The sequence below is a fragment of the Scyliorhinus torazame genome, chromosome 10 (genome assembly GCF_047496885.1).
Source record: "Scyliorhinus torazame isolate Kashiwa2021f chromosome 10, sScyTor2.1, whole genome shotgun sequence".
In the NCBI taxonomy this organism is placed as follows: Eukaryota; Metazoa; Chordata; class Chondrichthyes; order Carcharhiniformes; family Scyliorhinidae; genus Scyliorhinus; species Scyliorhinus torazame.
The window spans coordinates 202,250,371-202,263,509 of NC_092716.1; the positions used below are offsets into that span (position 1 = coordinate 202,250,371).

Below are 13,139 nucleotides of genomic sequence, written 5' to 3' on the forward strand. Positions count from 1 at the left end.
ATAGATAGAGTAGACAGTCAGAGACTTTTTCCCCAGGTGGAACACACCATTACAAGGGGACATAAATTTAAGGTGAAAGGTGGAAGATATAGGAGGGATATCAGAGGTAGGTTCTTTACCCAGAGAGTAGTGGGGGCATGGAATGCACTGCCTGTGGAAGTAGTTGAGTCGGAAACATTAGGGACCTTCAAGCAGCTGTTGGATAGGTACATGGATTACGGGAAAATGATATAGTGTAGATTTATTTGTTCTTAAGGGCAGCACGGTAGCATTGTGGATAGCACAATTGCTTCACAGATCCATGGTCCCAGGTTCGATTCCGGCTTGGGTCATTGTCTGTGCGGAGTCTGCACGTCCTCCCCGTGTCTGCGTGGGTTTCCTCCGGGTGCTCCGGTTTCCTCCCACAGTCCAAAGATGTGCGGGTTAGGTGAATTGGCTAATGATAAATTGCCCTTAGTGTCCAAATTGCCCTTGGTGTTGGGTGGAGGTGTTGAGTTTGGGTAGGGTGCTCTTTCCAAGAGCTGGTGCAGACTCAAAGGGCCGAATGGCCTCCTTCTGCACTGTAAATTCAATGATAATCTATGATTAATCTAGGACAAAGGTTCGGCACAACATCGTGGGCCGAAGGGCCTGTTCTGTGCTGTATTTTCTATGTTCATCATGGCTGGGGATTTCAACAAGGCCAACCTCAAGAGTGTATTTCCAAAATTCCACCAGCACATCTCCTGTCCCACCAGGGGCGACAACACTCTTGACCACTGCTATTCAAAAATCAAGGGCGCCTACAGTTCCATCCCCCGACCGCACTTTATGAAATCAGACCATAAGACGGTGCTCCTTCTCCCAGCGTACAAGCAGAAACTCAAGTGGGAGAATCCAGCTAAGAAGGTCATGCAGTGCTGGTCCGAGGAAACAGAAGAGCTCCTACGTGACTGCTTAGAGAAAATGGACTGGTCCATATTTAAGAACTCCGCAACCAACATAAATGAGTATGTCACCACCGTAACAGACTTCATCAGCAAATATGTGTACGGCTGCATGCCAAAAAAGCAGTACGTACGTTTCCTAACCGGAAACCATGGCTCAATCGCAAGATTGACTCCCTACTGAAGGACCGGTCTGAGGCATTCAAGTCCGGTGACCTTGACCTACACAAAAAATCCAGGTGCGACCTCCGCAAAGCCATCTGAGATGCCAAGAGAGAATATCAGACCAAGCTAGAGTCACAGACTAGCGTTACAGACTTTCGGCGGTTCTCGCAAGGCCTAAACAACATAACTGGCTACAAAGCGAAGCCGAGCAGTATCTCCAGCAGCAGCGCACCCTCCCCGATGAACTCAATGCATTCTATGCTCGGTTCGAGCAGGAAACCAACGATCTGCTGTCGAGTGCCCCAGCAGCCCATAACACACCAATACCCACCATCAGAGCTTCCGAAGTCAGATCGGCATTCTTGAAAGTGAACCCTCGGAAGGCGACTGGTCCGGACAGGATCCCTGGTCATGCACTCGGAGCCTGTGCGGACCATCTAGCAGATGTATTTGCGGACATCTTTAAACTGTCCCTACTCTGCTCCGAGGTCCCCACCTGCTTCAAGAAGACCACCATCATACCGGTGCCAAAGAAGAACCAGGCAACGTGCCTCAATGACTACCGTCAGGTGGTCCTGACTTCAGTCGTAATGAAGTGCTTCGGGAGGTTGGTCATGAAGCGCATCACCTCCATACTCCCAGAATGCCTTGATTCACTGAAATTCGCATACCACCGCAACCGGTCCACAGCAGACGCCATCTCCCTGACCCTACACTCATTTCTGTAGCATCTCGACAACTAGGACTACTACATCAGACTCCCTTTTATTGACTACAGCTCTGCCTTCAACACCATAATCCCAGCCAAGTTCATATCAAAGCTCCAAAACCTAGGACCTGGCTCCTCACTCTGCAACTGGATCCTTGACTTTCTGACCCACAGACCATCAGTAAGAATAAACAACAATACCTCCTCCTCCATACCGGGGCCCTTTGTTGCTGATTTTGCCTTAGTTCAATTGCTCTGTTTTATTGCCTTTGCTCTCGAGTCGCCAGGTATATTTATGATACCGCCACGAGGCTCAAGTCCCGAGTAATGATCAATAATCCAATACACCGATTAGTAAGATTTAAATCAAAGCACATTTATTATACACAGTAATCGCTACTCATGCACAAATTCTATGTCTAAGCTACTTCTACAACTAACAGGCCTATACTTAACTTTGAACTGGCCCACCAGGTCAGGGAAACAAATGGCCTTTCGTTCGGGTTCTGAGCCTGCGGGATTCGAAGTTGGTACGGATTGGTAGCTAGGAGTGCCTATCTCGTAGCGAGTGTTGAATTAAGACTTATGATTTTGATCTTCACTGCTCCGGTTGCGGTCAATGCTGGTTCGTTGTTGCTGGGTGACCCGGGCAGGAAGAAGAGAGCGAAGAGGTGGAGAAGAGTGAAGAGCACGATTTGAACTTGGGGCTCAACTCTTATAGTCCCCAGGGGCTTCCTGCCTTTCGGGGCGGACCCTGTACCTGGTCCCAAGTGATTGGACTTTTTCCCAATCGCTTGGTTCGATTTTCTCCAATGCTGAAGCGGTTCCCTGATCGATGGGCGTTCTTGAGGTGCTCGTTCACCTCCTTTTGTGTAGGCTCCTGCTGGCGCCGAAGAGTCTGGTTTTGCTTTGTGTGTCTAAATGTTGCTTATTGTTCCCGGGGATTGCTCATTAGTATGCAGATGGCCGTTGCTTTGTTATGCTGATGGTTGCTGGTATCGATATTGTCTGGCCTTTCCAGAGGTAAATACACAGCCAACCTGCAGCTGCTGGTTTTTGTCTTGTTGGCTGACTTTCCCATCAGCCTTTGCCGTTCGCCATTTTGAATCGGGAGTTGGCCAATTTAAGTGGCTACACCTGCAAGGCTGCGTACTAGCCCCCTACTATACTCCCTGTACACACACGATTGCGTGGCAAAATTTGGTTCCAACTCCATCTACAAGTTTGCTGATGATACGACCATAGTGGGCCGGATCTCGAATAGCGACGAGTCAGAATACCGGAGGGTGATTGAGAACCTAGTGGAGTGGTGCAGCGACAACAATCTATCCCTTAATGCCAGCAAAACTAAAGAGCTGGCCATTGACTTGAGAAAGCAAAGTTCTGTACACACCCCTGTCGGCATCAACGGGGCTGAGGTGGAGATGGTTAGCAGTTTCAAATTCCTAGGCGTACATATCTCCAAAAACTGTCCTGGTCCGCCCACGTCGACGCTACCACCAAGAAAGCACAACAGCACCTATACTATTCAGGAAACTTAAGGAAATTCGGCATGTCCACATTAACTCTTACCAATGTTTACAGATGCATCATAGAAAGCATCCTATCTGGCTGCATCACAGCCTAGTATGGCAACTGCTCGGCCCAAGACCGCCAGAAACTTCAAAGAGTCATGAACACAACCCAGTCCATCACACAAACTTGCCTCCCATCCATTGACTCATCTATACCTCCCGCTGCCTTGGGAAAGCAGGCAGCATTATCAAAGACCCCTCCCACCTGAATTATTCTCTTTTCCAACTCCTTCCATCGGGCAGGAGATAGAAAAGTCTGAGAACACGCATGACAGACTCAAAAACAGCTTCCCCGCTGTTACCAGACTCCTAAACAACCGTCTTATGGACTGATCTCATTAACACTACACCCCTGTATGCTTCACCCAATGCACCGGTGTTTATGTAGTTACATTGTGTACCTTGTGTTGCCCTATTATGCATACAAAATGATCAGGGGGTTGGATAGGGTGGACAGTGAGAGCCTTCTCCCGCGGATGGAAATGGCTGGCATGAGGGGACATAGCTTTAAACTGAGGGGTAATAGATATAGGACAGAGGTCAGAGGTAGGTTCTTTATGCAAAGAGTAGTGAGGCCGTGGAATGCCCTACCTGCTACAGTAGTGAACTCGCCAACATTGAGGGCATTTAAAAGTTTATTGGATAAGCATATGGATGATAATGGCATAGTGTAGGTTAGATGGCTTTTGTTTCGGTGCAACATCGTGGGCCGAAGGGCCTGTACTGCGCTGTATTGTTCTATGTTCTATTATGTATTTCTTTATATTTTCATGTACTTAATGATCTGTTGAGCTGCCCGCAGAAAAATACTTTTCACTGTATCTCAGTACACGTGACAATAAACAAAATCCAATCCTATCTCCCTGTTAAATGTGGACGCCAAGATACTGGCTAATGTATTGGCGATAAGGCCTCATCTCCCTGAGGTGTTTGTGGAGAATGAAATTGGCTTTGTCAGGGCCAGCAATTGCCAACCAATATTCGGAGGCTGTTGAATGTGATTCTCTCCCTGTTCGAGGAGCCTGCGCCAGAGGTGATTATGTTTTTAGATGCCGAGAAGGCATTCTACAGGGTGGAGTGGAGGTTGCTTTTCAAAGTTGTATAGAGCTTTGGTCTAGGGGCCAAAATTGATTTCATGGGTACGGTGTGTTATAACGGGCCTCCTTGGCTAGTGTTCGTACCAATACCTTGAGTTTGGGGTGCTTGCATTTAAAAGGAGGGTAGACCCAGATGTCCAATCTTATTTGCGTTAGCGAATGAGCCCTTAGCCGTAGCTTTGAGGGCTTCGGGTAAGTGGAAGGGGATAAAGATGGGATGGGTGGAGCATAGGGTGTTCCGATATGTTGACAATCTGCTGCTTAACGTTACAGACCCGATCCCCACAACGGGTGATATAATAGAGATATTGAGGAGTTTTGGTTCATTTTCAGGTTACAAGTTGAATCTGGAAAAGAGTGTTTTCCGGTTAACTCTCCCGAGGAGGGGAGCCAACTTGGGTTTTGCCTTTTTGCTTGGCCAAGCTTCAAGTATCTGGGAGTCCAGGTGCCCCATGATTGGGGTCCGGCTGCATAAATTAAACTTAAGTCTGGTGGGCAAGGTTAAGTCCAATCTGCAAAAGTGGGACAACCAGCCTATGTCCCTGGTGCACAGAGTCCAGACTATTAAAATTTATATTCCTCCAAGGTTTTTGTTTCCATGTCTTCCTATCTTCCTCCCTAAATCTTTCTTTGTGGGGGTTAATAGGTTGATCTCATCCTTTATATGGGTTAGCTTGTTCAGGTGTCTTCAGATGAGGAATTTTGTACGGATGGCCTTCCCAACATTTCCTGAGGCAACATGGATGTCTGTTGGAAAGGATACTTTCGCTGGCTCGGTCAGAAGAAGGTAGCATGCCTGGTATTTATGGCGAATTTTGTCTGAGGACTGGGACTTGTCGGATGGGATGAAGGCGAAGTGGTAGAGGGAGCTGGGGTCTATAGTGGATGATGAGGTGTGGAGTGAGGCCCTTCGCAAGGTGAACTCCATGTCTTGATATGCGCAGCTTGGTCTGATCCATCTTAAGGTGGTGCATAGGGTGTACCTGACCAAAACTAGGATGAGTGGTTTCTTTCTAGAGGTAGAAGACGGGTGCGAGTGGTGTCTGAGGTCGGCCAGGCCAATCGCATACATACGTTCTGGTCTTGCTCCAAACGGCTAACCTTTGAGTCACCATGTCGGCGATTCTGGATATTGCTGGAGCCTTGTCCTCTGGTGGCCATTTGGGGGGGTGTTGGACTCGCCAGGGCTGCAGACGGGAGTGAAGGCAGATGTCCTTGCCTTCGCCTCACTGATTGCCCGGAGGCAAGTTCTGTTAGGGTGGAAGTCAATTTCTCCGCCAAGCGCCTCTGTATGGTTGGGAGGTGACCTAATTGAATTCTTGTGTCTGGCGAAAGTCAAGTACGATGTTCGGGGGTCGATTGAAGGGTTCTACCTGAGATGGCCACTATTCATTACCTACTTTAAGGAATTATTCACCATCAGTTGTTGGGGGTGGGGGGGGGAGATTTGGATTCTTTGCTTCGTTTTTTCAGTTGTCTATCTTATGGTGGATGGTTGGCAGGGTTTTTTAATTATGTTGGTTTTGTGCATCATCTGCTGTGGGAAATATGGGTTTTGTTGTAAAATTTATTATAAAATGGAAGTCTCAAAAAAAATTAATTTGGCAGTTGCTTATAAATGAATCTTATCAAGAGGGCAATTAGTGATTAATTGCTGTTTCAGAAGGTAGCCCTGGTTTTGGTGTTTGCGGAGTCCGTTGGTTATTGGTACGGATGTGAAGTATTCGTTCAACAATCTACCAATGTCTTCTGGCTCCAAACACAGATTGCCCCCTTGGTTCCTAATGGGCCCTACTCTTTCCCTGGTTATCCTCTTCCCATTGATACGAGCCAGAGCTTTCTCATATTCCCTCTTTGCTCTCTAAATTGTTTTCTTAAGCTCCACCCTGCACTTTCTATACTCCACTAATACCTCCTCCTGATTTCCTCCCCTTGTACCTACTATACACCTCTCTTTTCCTTCTCATCATATCCTGAATATTTCTGGTCAACATGGTTCTTGGGCCTGTTACTCCTTCCTGTCACGCTATAGGGTACATGTTGGATCTGCACCCTCCACATTTCCTTTTTAAACGCTATTAAATAATATCTCTGCCTGAATGTGAGTGAAGATTTTCCTTGTTTTCACAGAATGTGAAGTATAGAGTGGATTGGGTCTCTTTTTTTTAAAAGAACAATTCAAACTTTTATTATTTGTTTATATTATTTCCTAGGCCTCAGAGCTTCGATCCTACCTGAAGTCAAAAGGAGCTGAAATTTCAGAAGAAAATTCTGAAGGTGGTCTACATGTTGATTTGGCACACATCATCGAAGTCTGTGATATCTGTTTCAAGGAAGATGACAAAGGTTTGTTTTCCCACAAATCATTTGGTTTGTTTTGAAGTTGATGCTGCCTTTTGCTTAAAGGTCCTGATTCTAAGTGTCAATTTGCTGAATGGTCCACTGTCTGAACCCTTCAGTGACAGACTGGGGCATTATGCTGACATGAGAGTGGCTGGAAAAGTTCGACGAGCAGCTTTTGGTGTGTTTAATATTTTTCTGTACACATTTTATGCAGATGTGGAAAGTGTGATGAACAGCATTGTGTCTCTGCTCCTAATTCTGGAGACCGAGAAGCAGGAAGCACTGACGGAAAGCTTGTGCGAGAAGCTGCTGAAAGCTCGTGAGGGTGAGCGCCCATCACTTCGACTGCTGCTGTGAGTAACCAGTTTACTATAAGAATTCATGCCATCCGAACTACTTCAAACGTCAAAAGTTCTTATTGATTTGTTTTTATATTTGTGCATTACTGAACATGGGCATTAATGCTAAATTAATTAAATTCATAAGAACGGCTAGGGATAATTCTTCCTCAAATTTTTTCAACTACCTTTGGAAACCTGTATTTTCTTCTGCATCAGCTTGTGCTTGTTTAACAAATAGTTCCCAACACATGCCACCCTTATATTAAAGAAATCTCTAATATCTGCACTAAATTTGTTTTCACTGAGCCTCCTGACTTTTACTTTGGACTTACATTACATTAAATATTGTGCTCAAATACCTAGAGCGGTCACCTCTTGATCACCTTTAGAACTTAATTTTCTCTATTCTTTTCTTGGTGGCCTTCCATCTTGAGATGATGATTTGTGCTGGGTGTTAACCAATGCTTTGTGTGGCTCAGGAGCCCAAGTCTGGCAAGGCAATCTCTGCTGTATTTTCTGCAGACTAAGACAGTGAGCTCAAAGTGCAAGGTTCTCTGGGCCCGTTTCTTGGCCATCTGAGCTCTTTGTTCTGTGTGCCTCTTCCAAAACCCCTCCAAACAGTCAGCCTTCGAGGTCACATTGTTGGTGACTGTCTCCCAGTTGTCAGTGTAAATGTCTGCCATCATATTATTTTGCTGGCAGGTGTCTTTCTAGTGGAGGTATGAGTGCCCAGCAGGCTGTACAGGAGGTCTTTGGGTATATGGTAAACATAGCCAAGTCAGCTCCAATATCATTGGTTTAGCAATTAGTTTATGCTGATTGAATTAGCATGATATGGGACCTCTTGAGTTGGTGATCTTGTCCTTCTAAGCGCTGCTGAGGATATGTCTGGAATAGTGAAGGTGGACACCTGTTCAACCTTTTCTCCTGCCAAGATGCAAGCTTGTCCAGGTCTCACTACTGTAGAGTGTACTGAGGACACAGGCATGGTAGATTTGCAGCTTGATGTTCAAAGGTTGTTGTTCACTCCTGCTCAGCTTGGACATAACAGCTGCAGATTTGCAATATGTGTTGATTTCAACATTAAATAACAGATGGCTGGAGATTGTGGAGCTTAAATATGTGAATGGTCAACAAGGGTTACATTGTCAGTGCTGACAGGTGGCGATATGACAACATCCTGGAACATGACTTTTGTCTTCCTGGTGCTGATGGTATGAGAAAGTCTATCCTTTTGCAGCTGTAGTGCTCCTTGGTAAGGAAAGCTTGTACAGCATTGTCAGAGTAGAGCAATTCTCTGGATTTTGCAGTTTGTCTTGTATCTAAGGCAGGCAATTCTGAACCATTTTCCTTCAGTTCTGGAATGCAATGTAGACCCCTCTAGACAAACTTGAGACATGCAACAGCAGCAAAGAACATCCATGTTAGTGCCAAAACACACACGTATTTGGCCTCTCTGGATCTCAAGAGTTCCAATGTTTACCTGCCATAGCTGACCTTACTACTCATGTCATGGAAAGAGGCCATCACATTGAACAGCTTCAGAGGCAGTCTGTTTCCTTCAACACTTAATAGACTGACGCTGCTCCACGTGGTCTAATCTCAAGCAGCAAGTTCCTTACAGTGAAACCCCCACCTTGCTAACGTGTCTCGTCTGAGTCTTCCGCTGTCAGATGAGCATGTAATACTTTTTGTTCAGTGATTCATTAAGTGAGCCTGGTCTCTTGTAGGGAAGCTATCAAGTTATCTGCCAATCAGAGCTATCTTGCATGCATTATTGATTAACTCCAAGTCATCTGTCAATGCCATGATCATATCCTGATGTTTCAGCTTGCTGGTTGATGAGTTGGCATCTTTCTTTGCTTTTTATAATAATAATCTTTATTAGTTTCTCAAGTAGGCTTACATTAACATTGTAATGAAGTTACTGTGAAAATCCTCTAGTCACCACACTGGTGCCTGTTAGGGTACACTGAGGGACAGTTCAGAATGTCCAATTTCCCTAACAAGCACGTCTTTTGGGACTTTGTGGGAGGAAACCCACGCAGACACGAAGAACGTGCAGACTCCGCACAGACGGTGACCCAATCGAACCCGGGTCCCTGGCGTTGTGAAGTATCAATGCTAACCACTGTGCCACCATGCCGCTCAATGTGATCTGCTTGTTGAACAGAGACTCTTAAGCTTCCGGCACTTATTCAAACAGATGGACTGTTGTGGGGCAGCAACGGATCTGTTGGGGGTTTGCTGACTAGTTGGACGCTAAGTCCTCCGACCACCAGACAGTCTGCAGTACCTGTTCTCTACCCCAATCAACTTAGGATAATCATTCGTAATGTCGTCTCCTGTGTTCAGTTTCATTGAAGAATATTAATGAGTGTAACCTCCAGGACGCCACGCACTGACTTGGTTGCAATAGTTGCCGGAAAGGTGACTTATTTAAACATCAGTCTGCCTTTGGGTTCCACACGGATTTCTTTTGTTAGGGCTTACTTCCTTAGGTTTCCACTCTCCAGAGGTATCCATGACGGTGGAGCTATTCAACACCAGCTGAGAGTTTGGCCCTAGAGTCAAGGCAGGTCCACATGTTGCTGGGCCTACACACAGCTTGGCTGGGGAATCAAACCTCGATTGAAGATTTAGCCTGGGGTCATGAGGGACGCAGTGTACGTGTGATGCTGATGGAGAGGCTATGCACTGACAGGGAGAAATGTATGCACTGGCTCTCCTTTCTGCTCTGCTGCTAGCCAGCGGTGTAGGTTGAAAATGAAAAACCAGCTAGTGCACAAAAAGAAAGATGTATGCTAACTATTCGCCACACACGAGATGAATCACATCAGCATAGCTCATATCCTTCATAGTTGGGATCCTTTGCTCTTTGCACCTTTCACAGTGGAAATATGTTTCTTTTGATGTTATTATGAGAATTGAGACATTTATCAATCAAACTTGGTTCATTGGTAGCACTTCCATTTCTGGGTCGCAAATTCCCACACCAGAAATTTGAACACAGAATCAAACTACCGCTCCAGTGCTGTACTGTGTGGAGTACTGCACGGTTGGGAAGTGTTGTCTTTTGGAGAAGACATTAAATTTGAGGCCCTATCTGCCCTTGAGTGAATGTAAAGGATCCTACTACACTGTTCGAAGATGAGCAAGAGAGTTCTCCAATGACTATGTATTCTTCAGCCAACATCACTTCTCAACACAAACATATTTTCTCATTAGCTAATTGGTGTTTGTGTGAGCTTGCTGTGCACAAAATGGCCACCGCATTTTCTACATTGCAACAGTGACGACACTGCTTCCAGGCACTTTGCACTCACGAAAGACACCACATGAATATAAGTTCTTTATTCCGACCATTCCCTGAAAATTCAATTTTCAAGCATTAGCTGTGCCTTTGAAGGGTTGGTGAATCCAAAATAGTTTTTCCTTTCCACTAACCCTTCCCACCCCATCAAGTTCTTTTGAATGTTTTGCCATCCATGTTTGATATCAAAACAGCTGTGTAGGGAGGCACTTTCTATTTGAGCTTCGAAGCTGGTAGGAGAATTAATTTTTAGGAAGCAACAGAATTTGGGTTATCTTTTTATTCAGTAAAAGACAAATAAATAGTTTGAATAGAAAATACTTTTTTTTTTCCCTCCCAGGGCTTTTCCCCTTTTAGTATCACAACAAAAACACAATCTCTTGCAGGGAGGGCTGGGCTAACATGGCTACAGATGACAAGTGGCAAGTAGCATTCACGCCACACAAGTGCCAGGCAATGACCATCTCCAACAAGAGGATCTAACCATCTCCTCTTGACATTTAATGGTGTTACCATCATGGAATTCCCCCACTGTCAACATCATGGGGGGTTACCATTGACCAGAAACTGAACTGGACTAGCTATATAAATACCGTGGCTACAAGAGCAGGTCAGAGGCAAGGAATCCTGTGGCGTGTAATTCACTTCCTGACTCTACCAAGCCTGGATGAGTGCAGCTCCAAAAACACTCGAGCTCATACACCACCCCTTGATTGGCACCCCTTCCTCAAAAGTTCAATGCCTTCACCAATGACGAATAGTGACAGCAGTGTGTATCATCTACAAGATGCACATAGGAAATTAACCAAGTCTTTAGGCGCCACCTTCCAAACCCACAACCACTGTCATCTAGAAGGACAAGGGCAGTAGATACCTACGAACACCACCACCTGGTGGTTCCCCTCCGTGTCGCCCATCATCCTAACTTGGAAATATATCGGCGTTCCTTCACTGTCGCTGGGTAAAAATTCTGGAGCTCCTCCCTAACAGCAGCGTGGGTGTACCTAATCCTCAAGGACTGCAGTTGTTCAGGAATGCAGCTCACCACCACCTCGAGGGCAAATAGGGATGGGCAGTAAATGCAGGCCTAGCCAGCAATGCCAAAATCTGATAGATGAATTAAAAAAGATACCCCAGGCACCACAAAGGACAGCATATTATCCCTAGTGTACAGGAGACCCCCAACCATCTTCCTCCCCCATTGGCGATTGCCCCATCTTCTTCAGCATTGCTAAAATCTGACCACCATGTTCAGAAAAACGTGCAAATAATGTGTACAAATACCAAATAAATCAGATAGTGGCTCAGCTGCTAAGTTCTTGGAACGTGTACATACTTCCTGCCATTTCTCTCATAAGCTTGGCTTTTAATACTGACAGTACTGTGTGATGCATTACACTCTTGGATCATTATTTGAAGTTCAAGATCAGGTGTACCTCCTGATTAATTGACTCTCCCTAAGTGAGTTCTCTTGAGTCCAACTTAAACCTCAGCTGAAGGAGTGAAATCAACCAGAATTATTACCTTATTCCTGATACTTGTAGTTAGTTTTTAGTTAGATTGTAATTTCCCCAGATATTATAACGGTTCAGGTGAAGCTCCTCAGTAAATATTCCCCCACCATGAGCAAATACAGATCTGATTCATGAGTCTTTGATATGGAAGACTAACTGACACATTAAGTATACAGGTACACAATGTGTTGTAATAAAGTGTGCAATCTGGTTATATGAAAAGCATAAATCACAAAGCTAGATACATTTCAAAAGAAAAGGTAGCTAGTTCCTATTTCTGAGAATTCAACTTTAGGCTTGTTACAGATGAGATTTGTTAGGTGTGTATTTCTTCTCAGTGCATTCAGATTGTTGTGAAGGTAATTAGCCACATTGTCTTGCATGGTTACTCCTGTTAGAATACGTTTTACTGCATTTTTACCTAATATTACACAGTACGAATTAATATTATCTGACCCTTATTCCTTCACAACTGAATCTCATCCATCTCTGCTGCAGTTCTTCTGTTCACAATTTGTGTAAGCTTCTCAATTTTACAAACAAACAACAAAGAACAAAGAAATGTACAGCACAGGAACAGGCCCTTCGGCCCTCCAAGCCCGTGCTGACCATGCTGCCTGACTAAACTACAATCTTCTACACTTCCTGGGTCCGTATCCCTCTATTCCCATCCTATTCATGTATTTGTCAAGATGCCCCTTAAATGTCACTATCGTCCCTGCTTCCACCACCACCTCCGGTAGCGAGTTCCAGGCACCCACTACCCTCTGCGTAAAAAAAACTTGCCTCGTACATCTACTCTAAAGCTTGCCCCTCTCACCTTATACCTATGCCCCCTAGTAATTGACCCCTCTACCCTGTGGTATTTATTTATCTTAATCTGTTGTGTTGCACATCTTCATATTGTTAATGTTCCAAGTACTTCAGCTTTCCTTTCTATTTTTATGGAATGAGTCTGGACAGAATCTGCTGAATGACGCAGACAACATAGCTCAAGATGTCCACAGTTCACTGAGCACCGGATAAAGCAGTGGCAAATCATACAGCCCCATCTGCACTATCCTGTGGCTGAGGGACTGGCGAAAGATTTACTCTGCATTACATGCCACATTGTCACCACATCGAGCACTCCTGTGCCTCAGTGTGGGAACGTGTTT

The 13,139-nt window shown here is 45.2% G+C and overlaps 1 protein-coding gene across 1 annotated transcript in view; it reads left to right on the plus strand.

Annotated features, from left to right (window-relative positions):
- The window catches only part of eif3m (eukaryotic translation initiation factor 3, subunit M), a 64,941-nt gene that overhangs the window by 6,496 nt on the left and 45,306 nt on the right, over positions 1 to 13,139 (plus strand). Inside the window, exons 2-3 of the mRNA XM_072466264.1 lie at positions 6,685 to 6,817; positions 7,029 to 7,167. Of these exons, the coding sequence (XP_072322365.1) occupies positions 6,685 to 6,817; positions 7,029 to 7,167 (272 nt within the window). The remainder of the gene's footprint in view (positions 1 to 6,684; positions 6,818 to 7,028; positions 7,168 to 13,139) is intronic.